Consider the following 21074-nt stretch of genomic DNA (forward strand, 5'->3'; position numbering starts at 1 on the left):
CCACAGAAAGGACTGGAAGCTGAAGAAGGATGTAAATAATATCTTGTGGTTTGCATTCACCATTGGCTAAAATATAATATGTAGAAATGCATTTCCTGCCTACAGATTTATTGAATACGTAAAGCCAGAAAAAATAACTGAGGAGGAGGAGAAAGATATTGTCCTTAGTTTTACTTCCTCTGGCCCTCCTAAGAAGAAAAATTCTACAACGTGATGTTATTTAACATGATTTTGTTTCTTTAGCAAACGTTGTATTAAAATCATCTGTGGACTGAGCTCTTCTTTACCAAATTGCATCCTGGAACAAATTATTTGCAACGGGCTTATAAACCCATGAAGAGCAGGAGTTTAGCAGCATCGCATTACTGGTTATATGCAAAATCAGATGTCTCACGTTTTGTCTAGAACACATTGGAGAGCAGAGGATTAGCAGAAAGTAAGGTCCTTGTTTTCAAACAAAACCTTTTGCTGTAATGAGGTGCTTGATGCTTTTGTTTTGCGTAGGATTGTACGGTGGCAAAGATCCTGATACGGTCTCCAGTATTTGACATAGAGATTTCCTGCTGGCCGCCTGTCAGTGTGCACACACAGCTTTCTTCACGTGGTTCCGAGTGGTTAGTGACAAACAACTGCAAAGTCATTCCTCCAGTCCCCATTAAAAAAGATTTACAGTGGAAGAATTCTCAGCCTCATAATGAGACTGTTGTAAGCCGGAGCTTGATACGTAAAAGGCTGAAACACAGTCCATTTGCCCAAACCAAGCATTTATTGTAAATAAGTTAAGTGCCAACAGCTTATATTCTGTCCGATTTAATTATATTTGTAATTTATGTGGTAGCCTGAAAGTGAGACTTAATGGACATGACTAACCCTTGCTGAAATGTGTGAGCTCTGTCTCTTCCACCTCATCGCTGAATTGCGCAGGCACGGGCTGAACCTGGGATCTGCTTCAAGCCTGATCCTTCCTGAGTGTGAAGAGTCATGTGCGTGTGGCACTGGGGAAATGGTACGGTTGTGCCTGTTCGGCCGGTCATTGTGTATCCTGTATCTGCAGCCCTCAGCTGGACTCCGTAGGATTTTCTGGGGAAGATCTCACATCACCACCAGCTACAGCTACAGTGTGATTTAAATAACAGTGATGTCGAGATCAGAACAAAAAACTGTTTTTTCAAATACTATTTGGTGTCCTTCCTCTTAGGAAAAAAAAACGTTTTGGAATGCAGTTGATCTTTTCTCATGAATTTATCTTCTCTCGTTATATGTGATCTTAAAGATCTTTTCCAACCAAAATGATTCTGTGATTCTACGTTTGTTCAGCTAGTCGAGTCTTGAGTAGAAACCTCCTGATCATTAGCATACGCACTAGGTTTTCATTTCCGATCGCTTCAGGATTTGCAGTTTACACCATTTTGACGTGGCACGCTGAAGCTTTGAAGCTTCACTTTTTTTTTCCCCTTTCTTTTTTTTTCTTGGTAGTGGTGTTAAGTTTTTCAGAATAGAAATTATGGATTTATGTTGCACTAGGATGGCCATCTTTGGTGCAGAAATTCAGGTATTTCTGAATAACTGAAAGTTGTCAAACTTAGTTGGTTTCTGCCTTTTCAATTGGAGCTGCAGGCTGTGAGGAGAACTGGCAAACCTCTCCTCGGTGCCGCATGGATGCTGATTTCTGCCTTTTAGAACAGTTTTCTCAATTTAGGTTCAGTTTTCAAATTTGTTTAAAAGAAGGGAAAAGAGAGTTAAATACCAAATCAGTATATGTAAGGTCAGCTCTATTGCAGCGCAAAGAGAAATAAATAAATGGACTGCTTTCCCGTCACTGCCTTTGCTGGATAAAGGGCTCTCGCTTAAAGGAAAAACAGAAGCAGATTAGGTTTAGGAAATGTTTGTAGTTTGATTGCTTCCTGTGGTTATTGCACTTGTGGAGGCATGCTTTATTGTTAAATATATGGAATTTTTATCTAGATAATTTCCTGAAGACGACCCATGCTTTGCTAATTGAGCTTCCTAGTCTCTGTCGCAGGGTAAGGGTCTCATCTTAGAAGTCCAACTGAAGTTGCTTATATTTCAGAGTTTTGAGGTGTGCATGGGAATAAGCATTTGTGGATTCTGCTCCTGCTGTTACCTAGATTTCTTTTTTTTTTTTCTTTTTTTTTTCTTTTCTCTATGTTGGAAAGACTAGCTTAGAGAATGACCCGTGTTACAGTCTCTGCTAGGGAAAATGTTTTCTGCATAAAGTAATGAAGAATTTTCAGTAGTTCATGAATTTTCAAATAAATGTCCTGGTTTCTACACTCCTAACCATAGAAATTTGCTGTGTGTGTGGCTGGGTTCTGTTTTTTTAAAAAAAAAAACAACCAACAAACAAAATCTAAAAACCCAAAGCACAACAGCAACAACAAAAACTTTATTTTCCACTTTCTTCATTTGATAAAAATCTCTCCACTGTAGAATGATTTCCTTTGGGTTTGACACCACCATTTGATCTCAGTTTTTAATAATTTTGGTGGGTTTCACTCCCAGAAGAAAACATGCTTGCGCTGTGAAGTATTCCCACTAGAAATCTGGGAAGTCTTAAAACCTCATGTTACTCAGGGCTAAGAACCGGCTTCTTTATTAATTCCCTACTAGACAACCCCTGTACAGTAAATCTTTCCATAACACCATGCTGTTGAAATTAATCAAGCTGATGTTTGGAAATAGTTCAAATTAGATTAAATTAAATAACACCTAGATGGGGCTCAAAACTTGCGCTGATGGAAACAGATTTTAATCTAAAAAGACATGAATTTTATTGGTGCCTCTTCTTACTGGTTCATCTTTATATTACACTTATTAGGACACACAAGCACCGCTCCCTATTTAATGGCTGGAGAGGTGGGTGGCTGAAATAGTTTAACCTCCTCCTCAGCTTTCTGTATCCTTTTCTTTTTTGCTTTGGGTGCCAAGCCTGCGATGGTTATGTGGAAGTGGACAGTGCTGATAGAATCACATTTATTACTTGCTTTAAAGTGTGCGCTGGACAAAGTTATCATTTGCAAATGAACAAAAGAAACAGTGCAGGACTTCTTAATATCTGCTCTGTCTTGTCCTTCTAGTTGGTCATCAGAAATTTACAGTTTTTACTTGCAAATCCTACAACTGAAAATGTTTTCCAGGGAGCTGCATGACTGCAGTTTGATAATACTTTTAACTGGCTACAAGTTTTTTGTAAAAATGAATGTTTTATGTAGTAGAGTGTCCAGAGTTTTCACTTCTTAAATGAAATACCTGTTTCTCTTTCCTTCATTTTTAAGAATGGATTGCTCCTCGGTGAACTAAAACTATGGATTGAAATGGGCAAGGAAGAGAAAATGTGCATTTGGACACAGGTCTCTCTGATACATACTTAATTTCTTCTTCATTTCTCTGCCCCTTAGAAGAGTCGCAGCAAAAAATGCAACTATGTTTACAAAGTTTTCTCTGTACGTTGCAGCTTTTCTGTGAAAGCAGCAGCGGAGCTTAAATCCCATCTCTGATTTGTTTTAAAAACATATGTTATACAAAGGTACCGGTCACTGCTAACCATTCTGTTCTGCTGGGTAATAGTGGGAACAGTTTTTCCATGTTCTCTTCCATGGATTAGAAGGAATTCTTGCTGTGTATGGATGTCCTTATAAAAGCCTTTATGTAGATCTTGGTTTATGCTCCCCTAACATTTTATGCAGATGCTATCTATATGGGGTCAAAGCTCTGTGAGAAGCACAAAAGAGCTGCTTGTAAGTCAGTTAAGTGAATTAACATCAAGGAGAAAAAGTCTTTTGTATAATTTGTGATCGCTATTAATGTTTTGTGTGCATTCCAGCATTGTGTTCATCCTTTAAGGAAACAAACTGTTTCCTTTTTAGCCCTCAGATTACCCCTTGTTTTCTCCGTGTGTGAAAATCAGTGCCGTATGTCATCTACCATGAGCTGTACAGCTTCGTTCACTGCAGCATCTCTCTAAAGCTGGGAGAGCGAACGCACAGAAGCTCAGTGCGAAAGGGACCTAAGCCCCTTTTGTGCGTATGCATGGGAGAGGGAGGATGACAGTAGTTCTGGCTGATCGGGCATTAGGGAAAGAGCTGAGGAGTTTCAGGATTTATGAGTAAGGCTGGCTTGCATTGCTGTAGCCCTGCATGCGAGACTTCATTATGGATGCTTGGTCTCCTGCTCTCTGACTATTGCTGTAAGTTCTTCAGCTGGAATGACAATGAGCAGTGACTAACTTGCTTTGCCCTTCTGTAAGGGCCCTGTAGTGAGCTGGAGGTGTAATGTATGCATCTAGGAGGAAGACATGGTGTATATCAGTGTGTAAAGAGCATGTTGACTTTTGGCTGCAGATGTTTTTTCTTTCAATTCCAACGTACTGAAAGTATGTTAATTTATTTTCAGATAACATCAGGCAACAGAGAAGTTTGAGGCAATAAATCCATTGGAGACATTATAGCTTAACTCTCCAATGTGAAATAGAGGGCAAAGCAGATGGAACTTCCTTGGAGTGAGGTTTACTTGGAAATTAGTGGGATTACTGTTGGTTTTTAGTAAAATAGGATTGGTATTAAGATTCCAGACACTGTAGCGAGAGGCATGAGAATGGGTTAGCAATGGCAGATGTGGTAACCTGCCCTTTGCTCTCTGTGTTTAGGGTACTAATAGCAGCTTATCATCAGTTACGCTGGGTCACTGAGTTCAGAGATGTTTTTGCAAAAGCTGTTTCTATAGCAGGGTCCCTGCAAGCATGGGCAGCAGGAAGGGGCAGGAGAGTCATCATGGGCAAGAGTCCTGTGGGTCCTTTGTGCCATCCAAAAAGTGATGTCATGTACGGCATCAGTTCTAGCATTTGAGATCCTGTTTGCACTGAGACAGTGAACAAAGAGTGTGGAGAATAGGTGCAACTTCTGTGCTGAAAAGGTGGAAAGACTGTTGTGTGACAAGGAAGGCATCCAGCAGGAGGATAAAAGGCGCTGTGGCATCCTTCTCATCAGTTCGCATTCACCTACTTTTTCTGTCTTGCCAAAATGTAATTCACACAACCAATGTGTAAATTCGGCCAAGTATCTTAATCTTTTGTTAAGATATTAATAACCCTATCAAAAGTGCTATGACAGACTGTATGTTCGATAGGAGGGGAAGTTTGTCACAGAGGTTAAATTTCGTTTTAACTAGTTAAATGATTTATGGACAAAGAGAATTCAGTTTTTAACCTTTGATAGGAATAGAAATTTTGTCACTGATTTCAGAGGAACAGGATCAACCTTGCACTGTCTTTTCAGGAAAACACCTAGAGATTTTTTTTTCACTGAGATTTTTTTTTTTAACACTGTGTGTTAGAATTTGGCTGCTTGAACTTGCAAAATGCATCAGTTTAACCCAGAATCAAGCAGAGAAGAGGGAGAAGCATCAATGCGATGCCATAACCTACTTACACATTACTTCAGGATGTGTTTTAAAAAAAAGAGCTAAAACGTATCAACTGGATATTGCGGCTTGTAGCTGCTGCTGCTGGCCTGCAGTTAGAATGTCAGATTGGGAGCCGCTTCATGCCAGATAGGTCACTAAGTGAGAATTGTCTATCTAAAGTATATTTTAAAGTAAATCTAGTCTCTGCAAATTCAAGACAAGGAGGATTTAAGTCCCTTAGCAGTTGTTACTGGTGTGACCGTATCTATTTCAGGGCTGGGTGACTCCTCTGAAGAAATACACAACTGTTGGTTTGTAGATACTGAAGCTACTGATAGTAGAAGATCTTGCAGATATTAACTGACTTTGTACGGAAGGAGAACTGAAATGTGGCTTTCTCCTCTTTTTCTCTTAAAGAAGTGTCTGGCCTTTCATATATATACTCGGTTATTTTTCATAGTTGTTATCTACTGAAAATGGTTATACTTCATTCTGAAGGGAGTGAGGTGAACTTTGTGGCAGTATTACGAGCCTTAGATAGCACATTTGGAGAACTGCTTTAGGCTGAAATTTGTCTCTGCCCCAATATTTCCTAGTTTATCTAGGGGCTAACAAATTGTACGTAACCAATTAATAAATTTCTGTGACTAGAAGTAATGGTTTTTCCTTTGCTACCCCTTGACTACAGCTTAGCCTGTAGCAGGTGATGGAAGCAGCCGTGCAGTTCTGTAGGTTTTCTGTCTGTTCCATCTTCCCTCTGTGCACACACTTCAAGTACTGTAGGGCCGTCTCCTGCAAATTGGCTTGTTTCTTTACTGTCTGTAGTATTGAATCCCTTTAAGTTCATGCCCCACAATTTATTGCCATAGATGACTTGATCCTGTAACCACAAAAGTAAATTTACAATAAAACAGAACAAAATTGAATCCAGACCACCCCCTGAGTTTTCCACTTCTGTGGTTCCTCCTCATCCTTGATCCTCTTTCGAAGAGAGCTGTTCTCACTCTCCTCATACGTGCAGCGGGAGAACAGCCACTGGCCTCTCTGGGTCTGCATGACCATTGTCTACCAACACAAGATTATTGTTTTCAGCAAAATCAATGCAAGGGTATTTTCCTTGCACAGTGAGAAGACTGGCCATGGTCTGAAATGTGCAAATAAACCTACTCCAGCCAAGAACTGTGTATGGGATTAGCCTCTGCTGATACCTCCATACGTTCATTGTGTGGAGAGAAGCAGAAGCGGCATTTGTGTGTCAGGTTTTCGTACGGCTGAATGTGGAGAAGCCCTGACCTGAAAGAATAGGGACATTCATGGAACTGGGGAAAACTTCTGCAATGTTGAAAAGGTCTTATTAGGAAATCTTGTTCGTCCTCATGCTGACTGTGATTTTGTTCCTGAATTGTATTCTCTGGAGCTTTTAGTGTGGTTTTTAAATGAGTCAAGTGATGAGACTTCAGTATTTCCCTTGGAAAGAAAACAAAAGCTATCCCACAGGGAAGAAAGGCAGATTTCCACTTAAGATGAGCCTTCTAGGAGGTGTTTTAATTTACAGCTTTAATCAGAGATGTATGACACACTTCTTGTTCGTCTCTTACTGATGTTTTGTTGGATTTTTTTTTTCATCTAGGTTTGATGATTCCAGTCTTTTGTGTGGTGGAGCAGTCGGACGCCTCTCTTGAATACGATAATCGAGAAGAGCATGCTGAGTTCGTTCTGGTTCGCAAAGATGTGCTCTTTAGCCAGCTGGTGGAGACAGCGCTCCTGGCTCTGGGGTATTCCCACAGTTCTGCAGCTCAGGCACAAGGTATTCAATAAAGTTCTTTTCCCTCTTCTCTGCACGGCAGAAGACAGCACGTGAGGTTGTTCGATGCAAGGAGAAAGCAAGAACAGTGGTGGCAAATCTTCGAAGTGGTTATATCAGTTGTGTTGATTGCTTAATCTTAAACTAGGTGTACAACAAGCCCTACCTTGTTAGCCTGTCTAGAAAGCATTAGCTGGATCTTGCTGAAGTGTGAAATACGGTGATAATGATCAGTCAGCATATTCATGACACACTTGTTCTGTACCACGAGGCAGGTTGCTGCTTCGAGGAAGTCAGCACAGAAGAGCTGGATAGAATCTCTAGGTGCACAGCTAGATGGTATCTAGTATTCCTCTTTGTATCAGGGCCATTTTGAGCAGCATATTGTAGTCTTTCATTTTTAAAATTATACGTTGTATATAATGGTTATATATATACATGCTGTCTTTATGGCCAATAGTTGTAGTGCTAAACATGCAGCATGATTTCCCTGTTTTCACTTACCTACTATATTGCTTCAAAGCCCTTTGTAAAGCTCTACAGTCCCTTCCACTTTGAGATGATTCTCCAGTCAGCGAAATCTTAAAATAAACAAAGCTTTCCTGTCTCTATCCAAAATATCAGCTTGAAAAAAACAAACCTAAAATCCTAATCTTGAGGGAGATGGGCAGGAGGTGGTGGGTTGGGAAAAATCTTTCCAGAATGAACTTTGCATTTCAAGAGGCTTTTTTATACTAAACAGGTTATTTCAGTGCTTATTCTTTTGGATGAGAAGCCTGTAAGTTTCAGTTTCATCTCCATGTCATCAATAAAACCTGTGCACATTTAGAGTAGTTTAATAGAAGCTTTGCCTGGGGATTTGGATTTTATCTGTTGGTTTTAGTTATTTTGTATAGGAAGGTATTTGAACCTGCAAACAGAGGGAGTTGTGGTGGCGTGGTGTTGAATCCAGGAGTTCCAGGCAGTGGTTAATAGCGTGGCGCTCCTTGTACAAACTTCTTTCCAAGCAGGGTGATAATGATTCATTTCCTCTGTCAGCCTCTGCTCTGAGAGAGGCTCAGGTTCTGCATACAGGCAGAGCTCAGGCACATGTGTTTATTTACACAATACGATAATAAAAGCTCTGCGAGAAGGTAGTTGTTTTGGTTTTTAATATGAAACATTTCATGTCGTTTTAGGGATGCTTTTTTTCTGAATGTAAAAGGTCAGCGTATCCCACTGTTTCCATCCTGGTGAGCCAGCTTCCTGTTTGACAGCACTATCCATCTCAGTTAACACAGTTGCTCAACGTGTTGCGAGCTAACATGTGGAACACGCTGCATTAGGTGGCCAAGATTTGATTCTTGGCACTTATGAAGGGGAATGGGCTTTGCAAGAAACCTGCTCCGAGGAGGCATGCCGTTCAGTGCAGTGATCCACACTGGCTGAGCATCTCACTTGGGGGAACCTTGCTTTTGCAGCATTTCTCTGTTGTTAGAATAGCAAGGAGGAGAGACAGATTGACTCACGAAGGAAATTAGTCACTGTGCAGGGAGGAAACGGCCACCGCGTTTTTGAACTACAGGATTTGACAATGAGCAGGTTCAGATACTAATCTGTCGCTTGATGTGTTGCTCGAATAACTCGTCTAGAAAATAAAAGTTGAATCTCTAATTGTTGTAATTAGTCTAAAAGAAGAGACTTCGGCATTTTTGTCTTTAAGGCAGCAATTACCTTCCACTAGAAAACATCAGATGGTATAATATTTAGAAACGACAGAAAATACCTTAAAGATCCGTCAGCTAACAAATCTTTTACTTGATCAGTTTATTTACCTTCACGCGGAAGGACCAGTGCTCCAAAGTCTTTTATACATCCTGGGCAAATACTGCAGGTCATGCTGCTTTTAAGATATGAAGCTGAAGTATGCAGCATGTTCTGTAGTATCTTGCTTCTGTGCTAGCTGTCTGCAAGCCGAGAGATGAGGTACAGGCAGAGACAGAGTGCTAATAGATCTCTGAGATTGCTTAGTTTAATGAGAAAATTTATAGAATATTGGGCTATAATCTGTCAACTAGGGTTGACAGAAGCACGCTGCTAAATTGTTGATAGAAGGATTTATTTAGGAACACGATTTTCTGATATTAAAAAGAGGGAGACAAAGTTATTTGCTTTATTCATTCCGGTTGTAGGAAAAGTCTGCTTCTGTTCTAGTGCTTGGGATTGATTTCATTTGGCAATATACATTGATAAACAGTCACTTAGTTCTTCTTTATGCTTTGTGATCAGCTGAATTACAGGATCTGCGTGAGAAGTTGAAGATCCTCAGGTGCTTTTTTCAAAATGGTAAAGCTTTGAGCAACATGCTGTGCAAAACACTGACATGAGTAGGTGTCCCCATGTCCTCCAGGGACAAAGTAAATGTGAGCTTGTCAAAGCTTTTGTATTGTAAAGGCTGTCTAAGCTGTAATGTAGCGTGTAATGATTGTCAGCTTTTGAGTTGGGAAAGTGTTTCATTTCGCCTTCCTCTTGTTTTGGATGGCTCTGAGAGGAGAAGCAATGTTCACTTCATCTTGTGGGAAACATCTTGCCTTTGCCTGTTCCTTTTAGAACAGGGTCTCCAGTGGCAGATAAAAGCTAGTTGTGGGGGAAAAGAGGAGTTGTGGCAGCAGAGAGAATTGCTGTGCAATTTCACACCGCCTTCGCTGCAGTTCACCATGGCACTTCTACAGACCTGCTGAGGCTCGAGCAGGCGGTGTGCGCCTCGCCTGTAGGGCCCCTCCTCACGCTTGGCAGCTGTACGGCAGCACGGCAGGGTCGGGGTGCCAGAAAGGAAACGTGGCACGGAGGAGTGGATGGTGCGTTGCCTCTCCGAGGGGTCTGTGTGCCCAAAGGAGCCCTGCCGTGGGACTGCCTGCCTGGGCAGCAGCCTAGAACTGCAGAGCTCCCCAAGGAGGTGACGCCGTGTCCGAGCATATGAGCTGTAGCCTGCACACACAGCTGCCACCTGGCCTGGAGCCTTGCGTACCAGCTTGTGGTCACTTGGCTTATCATGGCTAATTTTTAGTCCTGGTCGTCAGGTAAATTGAGAAGTCTTAGCATAAATAATCTTGAGACAAATTTGTATCGGGAGGTATACAGGAAGGTGGCCCCATGCCTCACTGGAAGAAGCTCTTTATTCCCACACAGTTTGGGCAGGACACATTTATTCCACAAACAGCTGGTTGTGAACATTTTTTGTTGATGGTGGCGAGAGCAGAGACTTTTCCAGTGAGTGCTGCCCTCGTGAAACTTCCCTTTTCTGACAGGAGCTGTGAAAAGTCTTCTGGAACAGCATGGGAATTCGTTAACAGCTTGGAACTGGGGTGTGAAAGTTGGTGGTGTGAATGGCAACAAAGGTTTAATAAACATTTATGTATTTTTCTTTCATCACTTGAGTCTACACCTGACACTAGAGAACCTGCTACATGTGCCTTCCGGAGAGGAAGAGAGTCATGCTTTAAAGGGCACCTGTTCTATGTGTAGTTTAATAAAATTTACATGCCCTGATGCAATTTTTTTTTTTTGGTGGGTGCGGTATTCTAACTGGGCTATGCAAGAGAAGGGAACTGGTAGGGGCTACATACGGTATATAGTGCTGAGTGCTGGGACCAAAGTAGTATGAAAGTAGCTGCAATCTGGAGTACCCTGTGTGCAGTCCTGCAGCTTTGGGACCTGCTGTGAAAGCTGATTCTCTCCTCAGTGTGGGGCAGAAGAGCAGTGCTAGTCTGATGCTTTCACTAAGTTCTACTTTCTTAGAATCCATATGAAAAAGAAAACAGTGTTATTTCCTGTGGATATATGGTTTGGTTTTTTTTTTTTTTGGACCAGTTTCTTGTTAGCTGTCGTGAGTGTATACACAGAACTGGGGCACGTTGTCTGCAAAAGCTCACAAAGCTGGATGGGCCATCAAAATGGAGTTTGCCTTCTTCTCCCAGGTGCTTCTGCTAGGTGTGTTGGCAGGGCAGTGTGGGGTGCCTGCTCTGACTGCTGTTTGTGGGCAGCTTTAGCCGGGCACTGGCAAAGTAGTTGCTTGGGTTAGTTGCTCGGTGTGGCCACCACAAGGAAAGGGGTGTACAGAGGAGTGAAATGGTGCTGAGGTGCCAAGTGGAGCAGCAGGAGGGGTGAGAAAACAGCGGAGGGAAATCAACACAGAGCGAGAGAAACATTAGCTCTTTCCAATCCCTGTCACTGTAGAGATTGCCAAGCCCTGGTTCTTAAGCAATGTATTGCCATGAGCAGAGCCATTGCAAGAGGCAGTGCCTTGCGTTAATGCCTCGGAGGCCCCTCCTCATGCTGCCCCGTTTCTTCTAGTGCTGTGTGCTGAATGAAGAGTGGGAAGCCTTATGGCTGCAGAGAGCTGGGGGTGGCTGGTTGGAGTGGAAGGCTGGAAGGAGAGGCTGGCAGTGGTCAGTGGGGAAGATGTAAGACAAGAATGAGAAACAGAAAAGGTTTAAATTATCTTGCCTTGCCACGTGGAGTTGCAATAGCTGGGCACAGAGGAGCGTGATGCTCTGTGGGGATTGTGACTTAGCGAGCTGAGGTCAGACAGCATCAGCCCTGTCAGCCTTCCATGAGTGGACTGGGGAAGAGGAGAATTTTGTTGCTGCCAGTCAGTGCCTGGCCAGAGTAGCTGATGGGGTACCTCTGCCCTAATGTCATGACACCCAGAGGTGCATCTCAGGACCGACTGTCCTTCCCCAGCTGCCCCGCCTGTGAGGCTCCCCGTGCTTGCAGCCTCGGGAAGTTGTCAGACAGGCTTGGCGTTGGTGCTTCTGCAGAGCACTGTGCTCTGGAGCGCTAGTGGAGCTGTCCTTGCAGGGAGCTGCAGCGAGAGAGAAAGGTGGCTCTCCTGACTGTATAGCAAGGAAACCAAGGCACAGACACATAAGGGCTCTCCTCTGGATCCATAGTGCACATGGCTGGGGCAGGAAGGAACCCAGACTGCAAGTGTGTTCATTTCCCTCAAGGGTCTAAACATGTGAGCTCAGCCCTGCTCTCTGCTGTTAATTGGAGGCCTCTTGCACTTACCTCCTGCATTTAAGTAGTATTTCAAAACAAAGACTGGATCTGTTTGATATGGTGACCTTTAGCGTATCAGTCCAAAATCCAGGCTGCTGCGTGTGAGAATGTGGCAGCCTGAATGCTGGGCTCCTTCGCTCTTGCTAGCCTTTGTGAGACCAGTTTGACCATCTTGCCACTTAGGGGATTATAACCATGTGTACAAATATTTGAAGGGTGTAAATACCGATGAGGGAATGGATTTGCCTAAGCTGGTCCAAGAGGGTAGGGCTCTGGGGCAATCGGAAGGACCTGAGCAGATGATTAGTAGGGAAATACCCTGTGAAATATTCCCATCTGTGCTGTCTCCAGGACCACAATAGCTTCCAATTGAATGTCAGGTAAAGGCAGAACATACCAGCTGGGGGCTGTATTGAACACACACAGGCTGGTTTTATATTTCCGTATCAAGAAAGGTACAGCAAAAGTGTAGCGAAACCCTGCTAAACTGTGCTTGATGTATACAGGTAAGTTTGCTGCAGCTGGGAAGACCAGATATGCTATTTTTAACATAAGTGCAAGGTAGCAGTATGGGAAAAATGTGAGGAAACTTGGGACGAGGTTTCTCCTGTGAATAATGTGCAATAAATTACAAGGGTGCTATAATTTGGAATCTTTTGAGTCATCAGCCAAATGCCCAGTGTCATTTGTATGTCTGAGCCGTAACTCCCTGTTCATGTGATCAAAGACCTTCTAGTCAGTATTATACTGGCTTTAATTAATAGGAGATGCACTGGTGATATAATGACTTAAATAACAAGACAATACCGCGATCAACAAACTAAATGTTGGGTCATTTCCTGGCTCTGTCACTGTTGGCTGCTACTTTTTTCTTTTTCATCTGTACAGAGGTAGCATAGCGGTCTCACCTAACAGAGTTGTCAGTCAGTGTAAAGTTGCTGTATTTCTCTCGGCTCAAACTCTTTTGCTACAGAGTATGATCACCCTGCTAAGCCAATGTGTCTTAAAACAAAACAAAACAACCCACCCCAAAACAAAGGAAAGAAACCAACCCAGCCCTCTTCGGAGCTCTTTTCACCAGTTTGGTTTTACTCCATCTATAATTAACAGCTCTTTACCTTTAGTAATCCCCTTTTGCCCCCCTTGCTTCTATTGCAGACACTTTTTATGGGTAAGCTCTTCTTTCTTCTCTCCAGTTTTGCAGGTGAAATTGTAAAAGGCCCAAATCAGATCATTTAACAGTGACCCCTCAATGTGTGAGGGGTACGACTCAAATGGACATCTTGCAGTAAACTCTGACATGCAATTTCATGACCTCTTGTCTGGGATTGCTAAGCAGACTGGATTTCTTGCAGTGATACTCAGCCATCCAGATGAAAGTTTTCCTTGTAAAAGCTGCTCCTTCTTGAATTGTACATTGCTTGAGTTGTATGCTTTGTCTTTCTCCCTGATGTTTGAAGAAAGTGGGCTGAGTACTTCTCAAATATTTATTTCCCTCCCTATATACAGACATTTACCAGCAAATCAGTTTTGTCTACTCTACAAAACTTCATGACACCTATAAGTGAAACTCAATTACAGGAACCATAAGAGAAAGTCAGACTTTAATGAGAATGCTGAAAACCTCTTCCTTCTTTGTTTTTTTGTTAGGCATTTCAGTGCGTAATGGACACAGGGTTTGAAAGACACTGTTGTTAAAGGTCCAGCATCTCATGCCATTTCAATTAAAGCCCCAGAGTTCTCTTTAAATGTTGCTTGGAACTCTTAAGAAATCTTATGTAAAAAATAAAAGAAGAGGTAAGGATTGAGACTGCTTATATTTGTAGGGTTTACTAAAATTAATGTGGGTGTTTTTTTGTGGAAAATATGACACATAAAGAAATGTTAGGATGTCATATTTATATATATATGAAATGAAATATAATTTATGTTTTACTATGGTGTTTATATATATAAATACATATATAATATATTTATAGTTTAATCTAGAATATAAATACACATATATTTATGTGTATATAGACACATACAAATATATATTTATATTACAGTATGATATATATATATGGAAACAAAAGATCAAAATCCAATTAATAAACCAACCTTTCAGGTTACTTGTCACTCTCATTCTCCATCTGTAGTGTTATTTTAAGTAACCTTATTATCCCAACAGCATGAACTCTAGTGAATACTTAATTCTTCAATAAGCTCACTGTGAAAGTTCTTGACTTCTAACCAGCGGTCAGGAAGCATCTCTCTTTCCTTTTCTTCCCCGCCACCTCCCCGTGCTGGTGTGTGTAGAAGTTGCCACGTGGTGTTGGCTTTCTGATTCCAATATACTATTTACAGGATTCTTGTGATGGAACAAAACCTTCTACAAATAATAATCTATTTTTCTAGATGGCAAACATCTGAGCAGTATAAGTAAATGGGTAATTTATTAGTGTTTGAACAGCTTAAAGGAGGGTAACCAAAGGTAGCCCTGAACAGCTCAGCACTTCTGACGGCCACTTTCCGTCTCATTTGTGGTTTGTGACTGAGCACGGCACCGCTCGTAAGCAGGAGAGGAGGCAGGGGTGAAAGGAGGAAGCGGAGTGGACAGAGCAGGCTTCGGCTGTCCCAGTGAAACGCCCTTTCTTCCTTCCTTGCGTGTCTGTGAGACTTTGCATACCTGCGATGGGAGTTTGAGGCCAAGTGCTTTGAAATGCATCGTGTTTTGGTGACGGCTCCGGGGGCTCTAGTGGGCTTATTGCAGTGGCGTGTGTCGTTTGTTTGTTCCACAGTCATAGTGGATCAAACTCAGGCTGTGCTATGGGTAGAAATCATTAAACCTTTTGTTCCTCTCTCTCCCCCTTTGTTTCTGAGAAACACTGCTAAGGCCGTAACAGCAAATCGGTGCTTCTGGTTGATGAGGGCTGTATTCTTCAGCACTTTCCATTCACTTTACGCTGCAGACTGTGTGTAAAAAGATAACGCTGCAGGACAGAAGTTCCTTCAAGCTTCACACTCTTCAAGGAAAGATTTTCACGTATTCTGCCAGTTTTATAAACCAATGAAGAAATGCTGGAGAAATTGAGCTACAGGCTTTTTTGTGTAACAGCAACTATTATAGTAGTTTGGGGTAAAATAAAAATCAAGTTCACTCCGAAAGGCCTGTGTGTACTCAATTAAAAACTTAGACCAGTGTATAATAAATTCTGATTTTTCTTGGCCCCCTTCCCAACCTCTCAGCTAAGCCCACAAGCCCATGAACCACTGGTATTTTTGAGGAAAATTGGGAAATGGTCTTTATTAATTTTAATTTAAAATAAAATTTTGTTGTCTTTTTCTTGCATGAATCTGATAATGAAGCAGTGCTGTATTTAAAAATTGGAATAAATTAGGTTAGACTAGGTCTTCCCCTATCCAGAGAAGGAAAATGAGGTGCAGTTAGCAGCCTGCTAGCTAACAAGCTAAATATTTAAACATTCAGTAGTATGTGAGGAGAGCAAAGGCCTGGTGGTGGTTAACACAAGTTAGGGTACCTTTTTTTGCCCCCCTCCTTTTTTTTTCCCTTTCTTTTTAGGCATTCTTGTCTGCTGAGATTTTTTCCAGTCCCTGCTCTAGATAAGGGAAGCAGCATTTTAACCTGCCTTTCGCCCCTTGCGAGGGGAGATTGCCTTGCCCCATCTGCCCTCTCCACAGGGGCACAAAGCCGGGCCCACCTGCAGCCACGTCTTTCCTGTAACCTAGCAGAGGCAGGGCTCATTCCCCAGGTTGGCTTCTGCTTATTGAGAAGCACATTCCAACTTCTAGGATCTCTGGTTTGCCTTAGGCGGAGGTTCCCCTATGCAGCATTTGTAATGGATATGCTGCTGGGGAGAAAGTAGAGCGAGCTTTCTGCTGGCCAGTCTGTCCAAAGTCCATTTATCATCAGTGCCCCGGTCTGGATCTCGCTACACGTGTGAAGGGGAATTGGTTTGAGCATGTGGAGAGCAGCGGTGCTGGCTGCGGGGTCCCGTGCAGGCTCATGGTGTAAGGCAGTACTTCTCAGTCCCCTTTAACCACATAGACAAGCTGAGCATGAAAACAGGTTTGTTTTGAAACTGAAAACCTGGCAAAGTAAGGGGAGAAAACTTAAAGAGGATAAATGGAAAGTGTTTCCTGGTTTAAAAAAAAAAAAGAAAAGCGAGAGGGCAAACACACTGACCCCTTTTCTGTGTCTGATCGTCTCTTCAGGAAAGATCCTTCTGGCACTGACAGCAAAGGGTCAGTTCGGAGGGTTTCTCACCACCGTCTGTGAGCATTGTAGAAGGGACCCAGCTTTAATCCTCCTGGCCCTTACTGGAATATAAATGAACCTGTCAATCAGCAACTGTATTTGATGTTTGCATCTTTTCATGCCGGTTGAATTTTACAAGGGCAATCTGCCCTCCTGCATTGTTTGCCATCGGGGGTCTGCAGGAGATTAAATGGCTACGTTTACAGAATGGAAAAGGATGAGCAAAAGACAATACTATTAGTGACCTCCTTTTGCCTACTGTCCTGCTCACTGGAAACTCACTCAGAGAGTACCGATGAAGCTTCAAATTCAAGCTGTGGCTGAGAGAAGCGGGTGTGTACGTCCTCCTCCTCTCCGCTGAGCTACTTGGTTATTTGGGGTGGGTGTCTTTTCCTCTCCGTACTGGTACAGGGCTTATGGAGAAGTGCTCGTACTCTGTCTTCCTTTCGGCCAGTGAATACCTTTGATTTATCCAGACAATTTAAAAAAAAATGTTTATACAGGTGTGATTAAAAAAAGGCATTGCATCAAGCTGAATGAGATGAGGTTGGGGTATTTTTCGCTGGATATTTATGGGCTATTTTACTTTCAACTTTATTCCAACAGAAGAATAATTCTTCTAGGATGAAGTATCTCTCAATTAAACAATATAGTAATCCTGGTATCTGGGGTCTGTATTTTATTTTGTTTTCACGCCTCAGTTTTGTATGTGCAGCATCTTTGACTTCACCTGGCTGTTTCCACAGTTACCAATAAAGAGTTAAATGCAAACAAGCAAGCTAGGAGGAGGATGTGTGTGCCAGTCAGGATTCTTAGCTAAATTGCTTTCATACTTTGTTTTTATAATATATTTGCTGCTTAGCCACATTTTGGCCTTTTTCCTTTTTCTAACAAAAATCATTATGTGGGATAGCTAGTAGATAGTTCCTACTTTCACAGTGACAACTCCATGCTAAAAATGTCCCTTGGCATAGGGATCGTTAACTGATGGCAATTTGTCTGCCTTTCTGAGTAGGTTTTTTTTCGGCACCAGCTATAGAATCTATGAAATAGTCTGTGGAGGGAAAAGTGTTTATCTTGTGTTGAAACTGAGGATGGACCAAATGCTTGAGGAAAAGTATGTATCAAATAATGAGCTATAGGTAATACTAAATCTTTTCAAGATCCTGGAAGGAGACATTTAAGCAGAATTGTGTGACAGTCAGCATGAGAAAATTGGCATTTTGTGAAATGCTGCCGTAGAATATGTTTCAAACGTCACTATTTATGTATCCATTTATATAGATAGCATCAATTACATATTTTTAAATGTTGATGATGGGTCTAAAAACTACATGGATTACGAACATAAAACTTTCTTTTTCTGTGGCTTGAGCATGGAAAACAAGTCTTTTTTTCCTTAATCTGAAAGCTGTATTTGTTTGCTTAAAAGAATGAAGAATGGTATTTCATCAGTAATATTCACAAAGATTTATTAATATTTTATTGTGGAGCTTTTAAATAGAGGGCTACACATACTAGTTCTTTTTTTTTTTTCCCCGATATCTCTGTTAAAAGAGCATAGCAACACCATGCATTTGCATTTTCTGATCACTAAAAATCCCCCCTACCACAAATGCGTATGTGAAATTGAGAACCTAATTAAAAGATTAACAGCATGTACAGTACTTTACCCAAAAGGCATGTGTTAATTTGTTAAAACACTAAAGATTTTTATGCTGTCTTTTTTGACGCTATCAAAATATTTTCAGTGGAACTGGTTGAACCTGGTCTCTTTATTATAAATTCTTCTGCAGAGTAAGATGACTTAATTTCATATCTAATTGCATAAGGAATTATAAATTATCTTTTCTAAGAGACCTATGACACTAAAACGCAGAATGAACAAATAAAACTGATTTGTTCTAGTACAAATGAAGATATATGGCAGTATTTTTATTACAGACACCATTTGTTTGGGTTGAGTGTCTGAATATTTTACAATAAGATACAAAGTGCTCTTTGTCGAGCAGTCGTTCTAGCAATGCATCTTAAGGTGTTTTACAACTAATTGCCATGAAACGAAGAAACCCAAATCAACAAAAACCAGCCCCACCCACAAAATAAAACCCTATACAGAATGGGATAAATCTGTTCCAAAAGAAATATGTTTTATATGCATTCATAGAAGCAGCGGGATCTGCCTCTTGGATCAAACATGGAACTTTTCTTTTGTTCGCAGGGGAAAGACCTGTTGATTTCAAAAGCGTGCTTTATCTCAGAAAAAGGTGACTTGCTGTATGTAAAATAGTAGTTTCCAGCTGCGTAAGAGATGCGACGGTCTAGACTAGAGCATGCAGGCGAAGGATTACAAGTCTGGTTTCTAGTGGGGAAGCACAACTGATGTATAGGACAGTGTTCTGAAGGTGGGCATTTCCCCGATATAAAGGGAAATGAAGGTCCTGCCCTGGCCCCGTTAGTGCCATGTAACCCGAGGGGATGCCATGGTGCTGCAGAGTTAGGATTTCCTTCCCTCCTGGGGACTTCTGGAGGAATCTTGAACAAATCCCCCTTCCTGCCCGTACAGCACAGGTATTCCCCTTTGCAGACAAATGGGTATTTACCAGTAGAAAGCGACACACTACTTTAAGAATTGAATATTACCCTTATGGCAGAATTTAGTAGGAACTGGCAGTTACTAAAGATTTGTATTTTGTAACTACTCTCCATGGAATTTTATTCTGTCATTGAATGTTTAAAATGGTTTATAGTAAATTTACCATTTGGTACTGAACTGTGTCAGTGCTGGTGCCAAGGCTGTTCAAATGTTACTGAACATCTATTTAACCAGGTTAGATTAAACCCTATTACATTATTTAGTGCAAGTTTATTGTTCGTAAAGGAACAAATTAATATTCTACTGACCTTTCGAGGGTTGAAGTAAAAAATTTATCACAAGGATTGTTTGGTATTGTATAATCGAGACTTTTTAAATTTATTTATCCAGAAGTACTTTTATTACGAAATTTACTGATACAAAGCTGTTTCTGTTAAGCTGATTGTTATTCCCGGCTACTAAAAGACCAGTGCCAAATTGTCTAAATCCCAACGTATGTATGCATTTATGACTTTTTTTAGAAGTGGGCCAAAAGGGTAGTATGTGACTTCATAAAAGCAAATAGGAAAGAAGTGTAATAATTTTTAGCTAGAGAGCGTCCATGGTCTAGTTTGAGTGATAGGAGTGATGAGACAAAACCTGCAGCATTTATGGTGAAATGTGCATCACACTTTAAAAAAATATTTATGCCTAATAATCGAAAGTTATTTCAATAACAATGTTAAGGTATATTTTTATTATCATAAAAAATGAGATTTTTTTTTTCCCTTACCTTTCTGTAGCTCTGCAGTAAATTTTCATTTTGTAAGGACTTTTTGTACTTTACAATTTTTGAGCCTGTGGGGAGGGAGAAAGCAAAAAAGAAGAGAGACAGCCAAGAGAGCAAGTGTTTCTACACTGTTTGTAATAGCGATGTCATGTCTCTGTGAGGGACAGCAGTGTGGGGTTGGGTTGGGTTTTTTTTTTTGGTAGTGTAGTAAGCACCTGTGTCATCTCACCGAGGTACGGCAACTCCCCTGTCCCACTCTTCTCCTTCCCCTTCTTGTTGTAGTGAGGTTGGGATGGAGTTGCAGGTACAGCTGTAGTACTGATGTGGCACTCTGGTGCCCCGTGGTCGCAATGTGGATTTTATGGAAGGAGGGGCTGTTACAGAACACAATTCGCATCAAACATCTTCAAGGCTTCTACTGAATTCTTCTCTTTTTTATCTGTCTCTTGTGCATAAACTCTGGTTTTGCATGTAAATGTGAGGGAGATGGAGAAATCTTAGCTGCAGATGGAAAAAAACCCCAGTGTCTTGATATTTTAAAAAATCCAGAATTAGAAGGAGATAAATTTATGTAGCCTTTGCACCATAATAATGTGGAAAGACCTGACACAAAGCCATAAGGCTTTTTTCACAGATTCAGTTGTCTGGAAATTGTGCAATGCTGTTTAAACGGAATGACTTTTAACAGATCGCAATAAATTTAAAAAAAAAAAAAAATCATGTTTTCACCAAGGATTACATGATGGCAGTGCTAACTCCCATGTAATTAATAGACAGTGTGTACTTTGTTTTCCTTTGAGTGCTTAGCATTTTGTCTAGATTTTATCTGGCCGCGTATCCAGGAATTGGGTCTGGATGCAAGCTAATGAACTGTATTTAGGACTATTAAAACCATCCAGTGTGCTGTATGGCAAGATATGTAGCTAAATTTGTATTTGGAGCAATGTAGCTGTTGCATGCATATCCTGTAGTAGACAGGCAGCCCCTAGTCCACGTTTTTAGATACAAAATGTAATTGGTTTGTTACAAAATAACTTCTTATATCGACATAGCATTTGTCTTTTACAATTTTCCCAGAGCAGTTGTGAGGTGCAGCTTGTGGCTTCACAGGAAGAAAGATGGAATATGTTCTAATTTTGGCGTGGATCGTTGGTCCATTGAGTCAGGTCTTGTGTTGCAGCAA

At 41.3% G+C, this 21074-nt stretch overlaps 1 protein-coding gene across 2 annotated transcripts in view; it reads left to right on the plus strand.

Moving 5' to 3' along the window:
- The window catches only part of SATB2 (SATB homeobox 2), a 130887-nt gene that overhangs the window by 12774 nt on the left and 97039 nt on the right, over positions 1 to 21074 (plus strand). Inside the window, exon 2 of one of the 2 annotated variants that reach the window (XM_075153591.1) lies at positions 7052 to 7228. In XM_075153591.1, coding sequence (XP_075009692.1) covers positions 7052 to 7228 — 177 coding nt within the window. Of the gene's footprint in view, positions 1 to 7051; positions 7229 to 21074 lie in introns of those variants that run through there. The other variant, XM_075153592.1, reaches the window with a different exon arrangement.

This window comes from Calonectris borealis, chromosome 6 (genome assembly GCF_964195595.1).
Source record: "Calonectris borealis chromosome 6, bCalBor7.hap1.2, whole genome shotgun sequence".
NCBI classification, from domain to species: Eukaryota; Metazoa; Chordata; class Aves; order Procellariiformes; family Procellariidae; genus Calonectris; species Calonectris borealis.